The sequence below is a fragment of the Raphanus sativus genome, chromosome 6 (genome assembly GCF_000801105.2).
Source record: "Raphanus sativus cultivar WK10039 chromosome 6, ASM80110v3, whole genome shotgun sequence".
NCBI lineage: Eukaryota > Viridiplantae > Streptophyta > Magnoliopsida > Brassicales > Brassicaceae > Raphanus > Raphanus sativus.
In genome coordinates, this window is record NC_079516.1 from 20,623,040 (window position 1) to 20,639,172 (window position 16,133).

General features: G+C 32.6%; 3 protein-coding genes across 3 annotated transcripts; 2 read left to right on the forward strand and 1 right to left on the reverse strand.

The window, feature by feature from the left end:
- Positions 1–292: 292 nt before the first annotated feature.
- On the forward strand, positions 293–3,281 carry LOC108810982 (protein NRT1/ PTR FAMILY 5.2-like). The gene is made up of 5 exons (XM_018583051.1): positions 293–407; positions 504–721; positions 1,318–1,883; positions 2,085–2,483; positions 2,816–3,281. Exons 1-5 carry the CDS (start codon positions 293–295, stop codon positions 3,279–3,281), a joined length of 1,764 nt encoding a protein of 587 aa, XP_018438553.1.
- Positions 3,282–8,450: 5,169 nt separating this feature from the next.
- On the forward strand, positions 8,451–12,629 carry LOC108806829 (protein NRT1/ PTR FAMILY 5.2). The gene is made up of 5 exons (XM_018579031.2): positions 8,451–8,693; positions 8,791–9,008; positions 9,448–10,013; positions 10,597–11,038; positions 12,216–12,629. The coding sequence occupies exons 1-5, from the start codon at positions 8,522–8,524 to the stop codon at positions 12,627–12,629; spliced, it is 1,812 nt and encodes a 603-aa protein (XP_018434533.2). The 5' UTR covers positions 8,451–8,521.
- A 49-nt stretch (positions 12,630–12,678) lies between these two features.
- LOC108806830 (transcription elongation factor 1 homolog) lies at positions 12,679–13,885 on the reverse strand. Its single transcript, XM_018579032.2, has 5 exons — positions 13,722–13,885; positions 13,346–13,460; positions 13,199–13,269; positions 13,104–13,125; positions 12,679–13,014 (listed from the first exon to the last, which is right to left on the reverse strand). The coding sequence occupies exons 2-5, from the start codon at positions 13,456–13,458 to the stop codon at positions 12,846–12,848; spliced, it is 375 nt and encodes a 124-aa protein (XP_018434534.1). The 5' UTR covers positions 13,459–13,460; positions 13,722–13,885; the 3' UTR covers positions 12,679–12,845.
- Between the last annotated feature and the right edge of the window lie 2,248 nt (positions 13,886–16,133).

Genomic DNA, 16,133 nt, shown 5'->3' on the forward strand with positions numbered 1-16,133 from the left:
ATGTACTCTTTTACCTTTGGACTTTATGAAACAAAGAAGTTGACAAAACATATTAAGTGGAATCATCACCTCTTCCCCATAAAGTTTTAAAATGGAATGTTAGTCTATTAAATTTACTAAACTCTCTCGGACGATAGTATGTATTACGTCAAAAGATTGGCATTGTGTGGTCCGCCATCTTCGTTGTCTATATATGAGTTAAAATGCAGACTCTGTTCACCCAAACATCCATGTTAGAAAAACACAGAAGCTACCTAACAGAGAGAAATCTAGAGAGAGAGAAAGAGAAGAAATGACATTACAAGAGAAAGGAGATGATTACACCAAAGATGGAACTGTTGATCTTCGAGGCAATCCTGTCCGAAGATCCCAAAGAGGTCGTTGGAAAGCTTGTTCCTTCGTCATTGGTATGTATTATAATTTCCCATATTTTTGGATATCTGTGTAGTATATGATTAATTACAATGTATATGTGGTTGATATTTGGAAAGTTAAATGTTTAGTGTACGAGATATTTGAAAGAATGGCTTATTATGGGATATCGAGCAATCTAGTGATGTTCATGACTACCAAATTGCACCAAGGCACGGTCCAGTCGTCAAACAATGTAACCAATTGGGCTGGGACCAGTTGGCTCACTCCCATCTTGGGTGCTTACGTGGCAGACGCTCAACTTGGTCGTTACCTCACTTTCGTAATTTCTTCCGCTATCTGTTTTCTGGTATGTAATATTATACTATTCTCTTAACATATAAGAAACAAAAAAATACAAAAAGCTAAATTAATATATCTATGTGTAGTGTTATTTTAACTATTAGTCTGGAATATCTTGTTCAAAAAAAAAAAAGTCTGGAATATCAAAAAAATAAAATATGTAAACATTGGTTGACAAAAAAAAGTATGTAAACATTGGTCAATTGTGGACCAGTATAAATCATTCGCGTTATCTTCCACATATTAAAAAAAATATTACATTCAGTTCAAAAAAAAAAATATATTACATATATATCGCATGGTCCCTAATTGTCATTTTTTTAAGATCAACCTATAAATGTTTATGATCTTTTAAATTCAGATCCGGCTCTGTATAGACATAACAAAATGGTTGTGACAACGTGAATCCTGTAGTATGCCTAGAAACGTAACTCATGAATATGAATTTAGAAATATACAGAAAAATAGTAAGCCTCATCATGGCATATTAGTGGTTAGAGCGTCAAAATGGTTAAAGTTCTTAGACTGCATTGTTGGCTGCGACGTTTGAGAAATATTAAATCACGGAAACCACCGGTTTACTGATAATTTTCTTAATTACAGGGGATGTTGGTGTTAACTTTATCAGTATCTATACCGGGAATGAAACCACCCGAATGTCCTACCGCTAGTGCTGAAAACTGCGTGCAGGCTTCAGTTCTACAGTTGGCGGTTTTCTTTGGAGCATTATACATATTAGCGATTGGTACAGGTGGTACAAAACCTAACATATCAACAATAGGGGCCGATCAATTCGACGAGTGGGATTTAAAGGAGAAGATACAGAAAACCTCATTCTTCAACTGGTGGATGTTTAGTATTTTCTTTGGTACTCTATTTGCCAACACTATTCTTGTCTATGTTCAAGATAATGTAGGCTGGGTCTGGGGTTATGGGCTTCCAACTTTGGGACTTGCTATTTCCATTTCTGTTTTCTTGTTGGGCACTCCTTTTTACCGCCATAAACCCCCAACGGGAAGCCCTTTCTTGACGATGGCTCGAGTCATTGTGGCTTCATTTCGCAAAGCGAAAGCACCAATGACGTGTGACCCCACATGCTTCCACGAACTTTCTTCACTGGAATATGAGCGGAAAGGCACCTTTCCGATCCACTCCACTCAAAGTTTAAGGTAATGATTCTTAGTATATCATAATGTAAAACTAGAATTATTTTTGGGAGATGAAACATTGTCTTTACTTCTTCAAAATTTTGGAAGTCAATATACATACCAAATTATTGAACCAAAATTTTTGTTAACTTTTTTTACTAAATTGTCAACCCTCAAAATATCAGGACCGACTTTGCATATATAACTGATGGTATATTGCAGGTTTTTAGATAGAGCTTCGCTGAAAACAGGAACAATCGGTCAGTGGAATGTTTGTACAACCACAGAAGTCGAAGAAACAAAACAAATGCTAAATATGCTACTTATCTTGTGCATAACTTTTGTCCCAAGCGCGATGATCGCTCAAGTTAACACTTTGTTTGTCAAACAAGGAACCACTATAAACGCAAGGATTGTCGGAAATTTTAGCATCCCACCAGCGAGTCTCTCCGCCTTTGGAACAGTCTCATTCCTCGTGTCCATTTTCCTATATGATCGAGTCTTTGTCAAGATAACCCAAAAATTCACCGGAAATCCAAGGGGCATTACTTTGCTTCAACGGATGGGAATTGGTCTTATCTTCTACACCATCGTCATGACCGTCGCATCTTTCACCGAAAGGTATTAAGATTTAAAATAAAATGATCACTTTGCATAAATATTTCATAAGTGGGGCTTACATCAACTAAATGCTTCCATTGAAAAATATATAGTGCCATTAGTAATTAGCAGGGCCTGATCTAAGTTTTAGGGAATCTAAACACTTTTATGTTAGTTTAAATTACAAAAATCTCGACAGTTTGAAGGTCATGCGACCTGTATAATAGGTCTTTAAAGTTTAGAAGTGAAGTCAAATGTTTTATCCGTTTGTGCCCAAAACCGGCTCTAGTAGTTCATGTTTTCTTGTATTGAATAAATGGCCTTACTGTTTCTTACTTGCATATTTGTTACAGGTATAGACTCAAAGTTGCTGCTGATCATGGACTCATTCACCAAACGGGTGTAAAACTACCGTTGACAATCTTGGTGCTGCTTCCTCAACTCGTGCTTATGGGTATGGCTGATGCTTTCTTAGTAGTTGCGAAGCTCGAATTTTTCTACGATCAAGCTCCTGAAAGCATGAAAAGTCTTGGCACATCGTATTCGTTAACAAGTCTAGGGATCGGGAATTTCTTGAGCAGTTTCTTGCTGTCCACGGTTTCTAAGATAACAATAAAACGTGGAAGAGGATGGATTTTGGATAATCTTAACGAGTCTAGGTTGGATTATTATTACTTGTTCTTTGCGCTTCTTAATTTTATCAACTTCTCCTTGTTCTTGGTCGTGGTTAAGTTTTATGTTTATAGAGCTGATGTTACTCATTCAGTGGATGTGAAAGAAGAGGAATCGAAGGTGATGGGTATCAACGAGGATGAATAATATAGAAATATTGTTCTTTCTACAGTTTTCTGTTTTCTTTTAATTTCAGTGATTATCTCCTTGTACATTTACTTCATACTCTGGTCATAGTCCCTCTCTATCAGTATAAGTGGTTTTAAAGGTTTTTTCGCCTAAATTAAGAAAATACAAATTTTTATATAATTTATATTAGCTATATAATTATATTATTAAATGAAACTTCTTCAGCCAATATAAAAAATACATAGTATTTTGTAATTGGTCACAAAATTCAAATTCTATTAAATCCTACTTAGAATATTGAGAACATCAATTATTTTGGAACAAAAAATTTCTTTAAACACCACTTAAAATGATGCGGAGGAAGTATATAAATGTGTTTAAGAAGAAAATGCTAATTTAATTCTCAAAATCTTTAAAATTCACACTTTTATCTCCATCTCTTCAGTATGGCATACAGAAGTGTGTAATTTGCTTGGACGTCTACAGTTTACGTTACGCACTAACATTAGTCTAATTTTCCCCAAATCTAACCCTAATCGTTTTCAGTTTCATGGACAGCATCTCTAGAAATTTAGGATCTAGTCGATGATTTGTTGTTTTAATCAACAAGAAGTTGGTCTACTGGCTATTGAATACAAATTTAAGACAAAAAACAAATTAAATGCAATTAAAGAATTAGTCCAAATTTTTTTTTTTTGGCGGATCTATTATGCTATTAGAAATAATGAGAAACATTACATAGAAGATACTACAGCTGACCATTCTACCTGCCTTATTAGAATTCATGTCTGACTGCATCATCCTGAGCCGCCCTATGAGATCTATTCCTGACGGTATTCCTTGCGCCATGCTGAAGATCCCTTGTAAGACTTGTCTCCAATATTCTGCATAATTTGCCTTCTCCGGGAATTGAAACCCAGACCTCCTGGTGTAGAAATTGCGTCGCCTGGGATTCGAACCCCAGACTTGGGTGTAGAAGCCTTTAAACCTTGACCACTAGGCCACGGTGCTTTCACTAAAAGAGAGAGAAAATTGTTATTCATTCTCACACATATAATTACAAAATGACTTAAAACTTATAAACAAATATAAGCAAAATATTAACTAGTTACTACTCCCTCTGTTTCTGAATAAGTGTCATTTTAGAGTTGTGCACACAGATTAAGAAATCATTAAATTTTACATATTTTCGATACAAAAACATCATTACCCATACATCTCAACCAATAAAAAAATAAAATACAGAATAAAGTTAATAAATTCTGCATTGAAATGCTAAAACAACACTTATTTTGCAACGAAAAAAATTCTCTACAACGACATTTAATATGAAACGGAGGGAGTATAATTTAGTTATTTCGTTAATATTCATGCATGAGAAAGTCACCTATTACTCATTTAACCAACTTTGTTAAGAAAAAAAATTAAATATGTATAAAAATATGACAAAAAGTATAAGAGAGTACAACCAATAATCAATGTAAACAAACAAAACTACATTTAGGGTGTCTTTCAAATATTTACAAGATAAAATTTTACAATAAAAATAAAAATAAAGCCTGAGAATAGTCAATTGATCAAATACAATAAGATCTGGGTAAAAATTCCAAATCCGAAGAACAAAACCACTTATGATCCGGGAAAAGTACGAATCCAAATCAAAATTGGTTACAGATTTGAACGAATCAATAATTTTAGTATTTAAAAAATCTGAAACCGAACCTGGCTAAATCAAAATATTTTGGATATCCGAATAGATCTGAATCATATAAATATACTTAAATATATTAATTATTTTTGTATTTAATATCTAGAAGAATTTTTAAAATAAATAAATAATTGAAAATATATAAATAATAAAAATTAAATATTTAAAATCGCTGAAAATATTCAAAACACCAAAAGTATTTGAACTATTTATTTATTCTCCAACTAAATATTCAAAATAAACTAATTTCTATGCTAAGTTTAGCTATTTTGGCATACATTATTAAAATTTATATGATATATATTATTATTTTTTATTTTTATAAAATTTAAAATATATATGAATTTTCAACTTGAAAAAATAATTTAACCGGGTTATCTGAACCCGAATAAAATCCGTAAGGATCTGAATCCGCAAAAATCCGAAACGAACTCAAACCAAAATTTAAAAGTATCTGAATATGACTGAAATCTCTACCCCGGAACTTGAATAAATCAGAACCGAATACAGATGGATATCCAAACGCTCATCCCTAAATACAATCACCTCTTATGTACTTTGCTATTTTTCTCTAATATAATAAATCTATAATATAGATGGAATCAACTCCAATATATTATCTACAATAGCATTCCTTTATATTTAGAATAAAAATAGAAGAATGTTAGATATTTGAATCATTACATGTATTTTGTTTTCGATAAAAGATACATATATTCTGCTCGTACATTTTCCTAATTTATTTGGTAGATCCTCTTGTTCTTCTGATCTAGATTATACTTTTTGTCTGTATTAGCCTTTAGAGTAGTTTGCTATGTTTCTTGAGTTATTTTCACTGTAAGGCAGTTTTGAGTTTTTTATTACATTTTCATGTAATACATTTTCATGTTTCTTTCTCAAGACGATTCTGCTGGGTTTTTTTTGTAACAGTAACACGATTCTGCTGGTTAATGTGTCTAAAGAAAGACATATTTCCTGGTGGCTTTATTTTTTAGAGGGGTTCTTGTAACTCGCTAGCCTAGTATTTTATTCTGTAATTTTCTGTTTAATTATCATTGTAACACTTTACAAATAGAGACGTGTTTTTATTTAGTTTAATAAAAGTAAGATGGGAAAAATATAATAATAAATATAGTAATGTTTTTGAAAATTAAAGTTATCATATCTGATCAAGTGTATGAATAGGGATGAGACAGATTTGGATACATGCGAAATTTAAAGTATCTAGATTCGGATTCGAATTCACTGAATCCATAGATTTAGTATTAGGATCCGGATTCATGGCTTTTAGATATTTACATTCTGGATATACGTCTAGATATTATATTATCTGCGGATATCTAGATTCGAAATTCAGATTCATAAAAATAATTAAAAATATATATTAAAATTCGAAAAATAAGACATAAATTAAATATTTATACAATATATATATATATATATAAATTTATAAATATCTATATCTATGTATATAATATTAAAAAGTAAAATATAATATTATAAAATTAATTTTATGTGTAAATATTAATATATTTTAAAGATATGGAACGGATCCAGATATCTAAACCTAAAAATTAAAATGTGGGATCCAGATTCAGTTTTGATGGAACCAAGATTTTATTATATGAATCTGGATTCAAATTACTACAAGGGAAAGGGGAAAATATAGCACAAGAAGATAGCATTCTTGTCTAAAATGCTATCTTTAACTTAATCTATTTTTTTAAGATAGCGTTTTCAAATACCTATGCTATTGTTTGTTTTTTCGGATTCCTAAATATGTTAAAAACGTTATCTATAGTTTAGGCAGAAAAAGTTTCAATTTCCCGCTAAGTACTTAGCGAAAAAAGGAAAATGAAATTCTTCCACTTGTTTTCACAAATAAAACAAAAGAAAGTGAAAAGAGAAAAAAAAAATCACGGTTTAGGGCATCTCCAATCCCACTCTATTTTTCATTCTAAAATAGAGTTTAGAATAAAAATGTTTTAATGGTAGAGTGAAAAATAGGGTTACTCCAAATATAGAATAAATTATCTTTTTTTTGTTCATCACTTTATTTTCTATTCTAAAATAGAGTCACTCTATTGATTCTAGAGTAGAAACTAGAGTAAAGCATTGAAGATGGTATTATGTTTTTCTTTCCATCTCTTTTCTCTTCCTCTTCATTCCAAGACCTCATTGCCGACTTAATCTCCGAGCATAACACACACAAATATTTTTCCTCCATTGATTCTGTTGTTCATCTCGTTAGATTATTGCATGGATTCAACAGCACATACTTGATTTGAGGATCCTCGCCAATGAGAAGCTCTGAGGTACCTTCGTTGGCTTGGTTCTTAAAAATATATCTTCAATGTGTACTCACCTAGTAGCAGTCCTTTCTTCGAGTTAGTTTATCTCTTGATCTGTTGTTTTTCTTATGGATTTGATTGAGGATAAGTGTTGAGGATCCCGTGGCAAAAGGAAGTTGGAGGATGCACAAGAGGCTTGACTACAGAGGAGGCAAATCGTGCAAACCTGAGTATTGGAGGATGAGAGTACAATCTTTGAGTTATATATGAGAAATCAACTTAGTTTAGGTCAAGTGAGCTCAAGAATGTGTCCATTCTTAGGTTTAGGTTTAGGTTTAGTTTAGTTTATGTTTTGATTATTTGTAAACAATTTTGATATATAAAATTTTAAAATATTTATATTTTGTAAACACTTTCGATATATAAAATATTTTTTATTATTTTTTAATAATGTTATAATAAAAGTTATTATTTGCTATTATAAGTTATACAATTACACAACTAAAAGAACACTATCAAACTAATATTTTAACATAGCGTACGCAAAAATGCTATTTAAAATGTCAGAAAAAATTGCTAGGGAAGATATACATCATTGGCCATAACGCTATGTTATCATGTAATAATGTTTTCCATATGCTATATATGTGATATTTTCTTATAGTGAACATTTTGGATATCTTATTTTTCAAGCGAATCTGAAACGGATCTAGGATCGAATCCGGATTTTGGATAATAAATCCAAAGCCTATCTAGGAGTGCATAACATCACTAGTTTTTACATTTCATCTTAAGATTAAAATAGAAAAATAATGAAAAGAAAAGTGGAGATCTTCTCTCATATGAGAGATTTTACTAAATTTATGAAAGGTTGATTTTACATGTGGTACATGATGAATGGTCAAAAACAAATTTGGTAGATATTTTAGTATAGTTGTCTTTTTATATATAAAATATACTTAAAAGAGTCATTCTTATCTCTGACACCTGTTATGATAACATTTTTGTTGTATGTTTAGTCAAAATAATTTTATTGAGATTTTAGTATTTTCACTTATTTTCAATAGTACTTTTAGTAATATAATATTGACCAAAGGGGTGTTTCCAAATAATAATCCTGAATTAATTGTTTGAGGTATGTGACTCATCCAGAATTAGTGATTACTCAGCAATTTGTGATTACTCAGCAATTTATCTAAATATTATGATTTTCCAAGTGACTCATTCGCTCATTTCCTCTCTCTTTATATACATAATACATGAGACCAAGCAACAACCCTCGAACAAAAAAAAAGAAGAACGAGAGGAGGGAGGAAATGACATTGCAAGAGGTAGGAGATGATTACACAAAAGATGGAACTGTTGATCTTCGAGGCAATCCTGTTCGAAGATCCCAAAGAGGTCGTTGGAAAGCTTGTTCCTTCGTCATTGGTATGTATTATAATTACCCTTATTTTTAGATATCTGTGTATTATGTGATTTATTACAATGTATATGTGGTTGATATTTTGGAATGTTAAATGTTTAGTGTACGAGATATTTGAAAGAATGGCTTATTATGGGATATCGAGCAATCTAGTAATATTCATGACTACTAAATTGCACCAAGGCACGGTCCAGTCGTCTAACAGTGTGACCAATTGGGTTGGGACCAGTTGGCTCACTCCAATATTGGGTGCTTATGTTGCCGATGCCCATCTCGGCCGCTACATTACTTTTGTCATCTCTTCCGCTATTTATTTTTTGGTACGTATAGTTTAATCATCTCTTCCGATATTGTGTATAATTTATAGAATCCCTCAACTTTTAGAAAGAAAAGTAGAATAAAAGAGTAACCTACAGTTTAACAATAATCCCCCAAAAATCATTCATAACCTACAGTTTTGAAACAACGTGCAATGCATGACTATATATAGTTGGATTCGTGTATAGATTTTGGTGGACGGATGAACGTTAGAAAGATTAATATATAGTACTTAAAAGAAAATTATATTGTCACAATTAAAATTTTATTGTATTTTACCAAAAAGACATGCTGCGTGGGTGAACCATAACCCAATTTAAGAACAGTTTAGTGATTAAAGAATGCACCGGTGACTTTCACAATGTCGTGTTGTCATGACAACAAGATTAAACCTGTTAACTTCAAATTGATTTAACCGGTTAGTTTATGTATCATTCCCAGGGAATGGTGTTGCTGACACTATCAGTTTCTGTACCGGACCTTAGACCACCGAAATGTACAAAGACTAATGTTGAAGACTGTGAAAAGGCTTCGGTTTTACAATTAGCCGTTTTCTTTGGAGCGTTATACATATTAGCAATTGGTACAGGAGGCACCAAACCAAACATTTCTACAATAGGAGCTGATCAGTTCGATGTCTTTGACCCAAAGGAGAAGATTCATAAACATTCATTTTTTAATTGGTGGATGTTTAGTATCTTCTTTGGTACTCTCTTTGCCACAACCGTTCTTGTTTATGTTCAAGATAATGTAGGATGGGCCTTAGGTTATGGGCTTCCAACATTGGGGCTTGCGATTTCCATTATCATATTCTTGGTAGGTACTCCATTTTACCGTCATAAACTTCCCACGGGAAGCCCATTCACGAAGATGGCTAGAGTCATTGTGGCTTCACTTCGTAAAGCTCAAGCGCCTATGTCACGTGATCCCACATGCTTCCATGAGCTCCCTTTGTTGGAATATGAGAGCAAGAGAACATTCCCAATCCATCCTACAGGAAGTCTAAGGTTCGGTTAGAACATTCATTTGGATATTTATTTATTCGGTTTAATATAGGCAGGCATGTACATTCAGGTTTGAATAGAATTTTCGGGTTCATTCTAGGTTGTATTTAGGTTTCATATATGTTTGAGTCGAATTTGTTTACTAATACTTTGGTTCAGATGTATTTTATAGCTTTGTTTTAGATCCATTTTGGAGATAAACTCATTTCGGATTCAGGTAATATCAAATAAGGTTTAGATAGTTTTAGATATCATATTAAAATAAATATAAAATTAGGTATTTAGAATATTAATTTAGGATACTAACCTGATTTTCAAAGCATGTTTTCGGGTTTCTTTTGGATATTCAAACTTTTGAGTTATTCGTTTAGGTTTGGTCATTAGCACTTCTATTTCAGATACATTTTTGTATCACCTTACACTCTATTTGGGCACTACTAGAACTCTGAATCAGATATGGAACGTTTTTCGGTTCTAATTCTGTTTGCAATTTGGGTTTCAGATTTTTTTTGCCCAAGCCTAGTTGAATGAGTTTCTTTTTGTTTGGTTACATTCATTAGACTAAAGATATATCTATGTGTTGCAGATTCTTAGACAGAGCTTCACTCAAGACCGGACCAACCAATAAATGGAGTCTCTGCACTATAACAGAAGTAGAAGAAACAAAACAAATGTTAAGAATGTTACCTGTCTTGTTCATAACGTTCGTCCCAAGCATGATGCTCGCTCAAGTCATCACTCTATTCGTCAAACAAGGAACCCTCCTCAACCGTCACATCACCAGCAACTTCAGCATCCCACCCGCAAGTCTCGTAGGCTTCACTACACTCTCCATGCTCGTCACCATAGTCATATACGACCAGATATTTGTTAAACTCGCAAGAAAACTAACCGGAAACCCAAGAGGCATCACATTGCTTCAACGAATGGGAATCGGTATCATCCTCCACATCTTAATCATGATCATTGCATCAGTAACAGAACGGTATAGGCTCAAGGTCGCTGCTGAGCACGGGCTAGTCCATAGAGCTGTCAAATGGGAAAGCCCATGTCCATTAGCCCATATCCGTTTGTCCATTTATAGTTTGTGGACAGAGAGTGACCATGTCCATTAAAGACCAGTCCATTAAAGACCATGTCCATCAGAATCCATATTTATATGGGCTGCCATGGAATCCATTAGTGACCATTTATGAAATTTTTTAATTTCAATATAAAAACTTATAAATACAAATACAAGTAATTAATATTAAAATTCATTAATAAATCCACAAGTACAATAATATATAAGTTCGAAATACCATAACATAGGATAAATTTTTCAGTTTTGGCGAGAAAATTCGATTTCGTGGTTTTGCCGGGAAAACTCGATCTATCGGTTTTAGCGGGAAAACTCGATTTTACGGTTTTACCGGAAAAACTCGATTTTACGGTTTTACTGGAAAAACTCGATTTTACGGTTTTGGCGGGAAAACTCGATTTTACGGTTTTGGTGGGAAAACTCGATTTTACGGTTTTGGCGGGAAAACTCAATTTTACGGTTTTGGCGGGAAAACTCGATTTTACGGTTTTGGCGGGAAAACTCGATTTCCCTGTTTTAGCTAGAAACCCCGATTTCTCAGTTTTGGAAGAAAACCCGATTTTACGGTTTTGACGATTTTACGGTTTTAGCGGAAAAACTCGATCTACCGGTTTTAGCGGGAAAACTCGATTTCCCGATTTTGGAGGAAAACCCGATTTTACGGTTTTGGCGATTTTACGGTTTTAGCGGAAAACTCAATTTCCCGATTTTGGCGGGAAAACTCAATTTCCCGATTTTGGCGGGAAAACTCGATTTCCCGATTTTGGCGGAAAAATCCGATTTCTCAGTTTCAGCGGAAAAATCCGATTTTACGGTTTTTGTGATTTTACGATTTTGACGGAGAAAATTCGATTTCCCGATTTTGGCAAAAAATCCGATTGCTCGGTTTTGGCAAAAAAATCCGATTTATCGGGTTTGATGGGAAAACTCAATTTTTTGTCCATTGGACAATCCATGTCCATAAAACCCAAAACCCATAAAGACCATTTTTTAAATGGTCATCCATATTTTATCCATTCATAACCCATGGAAAAAATGGGTGTGTCCATATTAAGTCCATTTAAATATGGACGTGGACGACCAATGGACAACCCGCCCATTTGACACCTATACTAGTCCACCAGACGGATGTGCCTCTTCCCTTGACCATTTTCGTGTTGCTTCCACAGTTCGTGCTAATGGGTTTGGCTGATACTTTCTTGGAAGTAGCTAAGCTTGAGTTCTTCTACGATCAAGCACCTGAGAGTATGAAAAGCCTCGGGACATCGTATATGACCACGAGTTTAGCAGTTGGAAACTTCATGAGCAGCTTTTTGCTTTCGACGGTGGCCCGGGTAACGAAGAACCAGGGAAGAGGATGGATTCTTAACAACTTGAATGAGTCGCGGTTGGATTACTATTACATGCTCTTTGCGGTTATAAACTTGATTAACTTCATCTTTTTCTTGATGGTAGCTAAGTCTTATGTGTACAGAGCTGAGATTACTGACTCAGCAAATGTAAAACAGGAGACAAAGGTGCTAGATAACAACGAGTAAGGGAATGCATTCAGCTTCTCGATCTTGTTATGTGTTTTACATAAATGTATGATAAAAACCAATTTGGTAAAGGCTTTAATTCATTTGGCAACCATCACAAACTGTTGTCACTGAGAAAACACTAATGACTGTTCTTGCAATTTCCTCAGATAGATAGATACTAGAGATACAAAGGCAAATGTCTAACAGGACTTGCCTGGTTTTTTGGATAAAAGATTAATCGTCTCGGTAGTTAAACTTCCTTTTGACAGACGCACGGTCGTCTTCCTCTTCATCTTCTTCTTCCTCTTCTTCATAAACTTCTTCTTCTTCAGCTTCCTCTTCTTGCTCAACATCATCTTCCACAGTGTTAACCCTCTCGCACTCGTCAATCCATTCACTATAGCTGGCATCCATATTCGAGCAAAAGCAGAGGATTTAGAAAACAGAGTGAAAGAACCGAATAGGATGATGTCATAACAGATTGTTACTTACATGTCTATAGCTTCACTCAAAGCTGCAAGAAACAGAATGATCAGAGACATATAAAGTAAGAAAAGATTCGAAAAAAAAAAAAAAAAAAAAAAAACCTGTGATGGTGGTGCTAAAGCTTTCTTCACAGATTCTACAAGTTGCAATACCAATCATCTCTTTCATATTACTGGAAAAGACCGTGTTAACAACAAGAAGTCAAAAGAGTTAAGTTGGTTGAAAGGTAAGAAAAAAAAAAACAATACATTTGGCATTCGACACTAGAGCCGTGATTGCAGAAAGGACAACTAAAGACAGTGTCAAGCTTGTCCATACGCTTCGTTGTAGCAGGCTTTGCCCTTGACTTCCTTTTCCCCATTGCTTTAAACAGTGAATCGTAAATAAGAATAAAAAAAAATCAATACTTTATCGCGATACATGATGAATCAAGTACCCAGAAAGATCATCCAACTTGAAAAGAAAATCTCAATAATTGCTAAACTTCAATCTAGAATAAAGAATCACTACTTTATCACGATACCAAAAGAGTCAATCGCGTAAGAGATGATTTGAGTTCAATCTAAAAAGTTTGCTATATAGATTCACAGAATCGAAAAGAACATAACTTTCATATCTACACACCTGTAACTGCGCAAGACCGATTCCTCGAGGAAGAGCGAGATACGAAACCCTAGATAGTGCGATTTTGGGGAAGAAAAAGAAAAAAGAAAAAGAAAAAAAAAAAGAGATCGCTGCAACTTGATACTACGAGAAACGACGCCGTATTGCCATACGTTGAAGAAGGTTTCATGAATATCAAATTAAAACTTAGATATAAATAATATATAACCAAGAAAAAAACATAATTAGGTACATAGCCAAATGACCTAGTTTTTTTTTATATACACATTTTATTTTATGTAATAATGCATTTATGCTCCTGAAGCCAATCGGGTCACCTAATGAGAATTTTTTTTTTAATTATTTGCTATCAAATTACGCGTGAAACATTCTATTGACCATTTATTCCATCGTATATGTCATCCACTCTTTCATCATCTGACATCAATCTCTCGTTAATTTGTGGACACTGGTAACTCCAGATTTTTATTCTGCGTTCCTCGTATAGCATGAAACATAAAATGCTACAGATTTTATTTTGACACCACTTATTTCCTTTAACTGAGTAAAAACTCTCTTTATTAATTACACTTTATTACATGGCTTCTTAAAATTCTTTCATATGCCAAATCTATTAACGTTTTGGCGATTTATTTCATCGATCAAGTCGTACTCTCACACCTGATGATGTCATCCCTTGTACACATATCTTCACATATTTTAACAGTTTGTCTATTCTACGTGAACTATGTAGAATGGAACATAATATTGTACTATTTTCATGTTTTGCTATTTAGATCGGGGCTTATATTTCTCTTTTTTGGTGTTAGTGATTAATGATTTTAGATTTAGTATGAATGATTTGGGTTCACTCTGCAATGCAGTGGGTAATTCAGTGCAACATATAAAAACATTATAAATTTTGGAGCAATCTCTCCATCCTATTTACCTATCTTTTATTATTGTCTGTGTGTTCTATATTATTTTGAGTATATCTAATAGTAAGTATACAACACTTCGCAACATATGATTTTCGTAACGCCATGTCACATAGTATATAATAACTGGTAACATATTAAGAGAAAGGGCATAACCAGATGAATTGTGTATTAAATATCTGACACTATATTATGTCAAAATTAAAACTAGTTACCTAATTTACACGTGATATATGGCTAGTTCACAAATTAACCATAAATAATATCAAAAACCCATGATAAGTATTTTTTTTTTGTGCACCAACCCGTGATCAGTTTACTCTTTCTTCTTATTTGTAACGAGAGCATTCCATGTTCAGTTCTTTTTAAAAGAAAATTCCGGTTGAGAGCCGTTTTTTTATTAACTATGGGCATTCAGATTTATTGAAGGATCTAGATTACTTTTTAAGAGAAGTTGCAGTTCATTGATAGAACTTATTTCTTGAATATGTAAATGAACTTGAAAGTACGAACTCATATCCATACTTATTTCTTGCCGCAGGTAAATCGAACAAGAACAATATCCCTTTACATTCGTGTCTATTATAAAATTAATATTTTTTTAAAAATATATTGTTAAAACAAATCTTTATATCATATAAAATGATTTATATGTCACCACATGTCAATTTATATAATTTATAGTTTTATATATGAACTAAAGTTTTTCTACTCTAGCATCGACAATAATTTTAAAAATGATATTATTTTACTATAATAAATTTTTTGATATTACTATTTTTATATTTTTTGTTTTTTCGATCAAAAAATTTTTTTAATTGAAAAGTAAAATTTTAAATTTTGCTGATCATCATAATCTTTTTGAAAAAATATGATATGACTTTTTAGAACTGTAATATAGCATCAAACTATTTGTAACATGTGTTATAAATTTACTTATATGTTAAAAGAGTATCATTTTCGGTAAGCAAATATTCATTTTTTTATAAATATTCATTTTTTTTGCTTTTGTCACAAAATAAACTATATGGAAGAAAATTACAAAAATATTTCATTTAATAGGAGAAAATATCTTTATATCCTAGATATATAAATACAAATAAATAAATAAAATAAATAAAAGAATAATTTTTTTATATAGTTTCAGATTATATATTTTCAAATTCAAATATTTTATAGCTTTTTTGAAGTTTTTTTTTAATTTTCTTTTTGAAATTCGAAAATACCTTTTGAAACTATTTTTATTTTTTTCATTTTCAAATTTTGAATATTTATTTTTTATTTTAAACGTCAATCCTAAATCTCTATCCCTTAACTCTAAACTCTAAGATATATTGTTTAGGACTGTTGGCGGTTAAAACCTTAGAAATATTGACTTTAGAAAAATGAGGCTGTTGCTTTAGTGGCTGTAAATAAAAATATGTTCTAAAGCTTCAGATTCTGGCTTTTAAAAAAAAAATCAAACAAACGTGAACAAAAAAGAAAAAGTTGGACT

Coding starts and splice junctions, on each gene's coding strand:
- LOC108810982 (XM_018583051.1), top strand. CDS start 293: ATGACATTACAAGAGAAAGGAGATGATTACACCAAAGATGGAACTGTT. Junction 722..1,317: donor CTTCCGCTATCTGTTTTCTG/GTATGTAATATT, acceptor TCTTAATTACAG/GGGATGTTGGTGTTAACTTT. Junction 1,884..2,084: donor CACTCCACTCAAAGTTTAAG/GTAATGATTCTT, acceptor GGTATATTGCAG/GTTTTTAGATAGAGCTTCGC.
- LOC108806829 (XM_018579031.2), top strand. CDS start 8,522: ATGAGACCAAGCAACAACCCTCGAACAAAAAAAAAGAAGAACGAGAGG. Junction 8,694..8,790: donor AGCTTGTTCCTTCGTCATTG/GTATGTATTATA, acceptor TTAAATGTTTAG/TGTACGAGATATTTGAAAGA. Junction 9,009..9,447: donor CTTCCGCTATTTATTTTTTG/GTACGTATAGTT, acceptor TATCATTCCCAG/GGAATGGTGTTGCTGACACT.
- LOC108806830 (XM_018579032.2), bottom strand. CDS start 13,458: ATGGGGAAAAGGAAGTCAAGGGCAAAGCCTGCTACAACGAAGCGTATG. Junction 13,270..13,345: donor TCTAGTGTCGAATGCCAAAT/GTATTGTTTTTT, acceptor GGTCTTTTCCAG/TAATATGAAAGAGATGATTG. Junction 13,126..13,198: donor CTTTAGCACCACCATCACAG/GTTTTTTTTTTT, acceptor TGTTTCTTGCAG/CTTTGAGTGAAGCTATAGAC.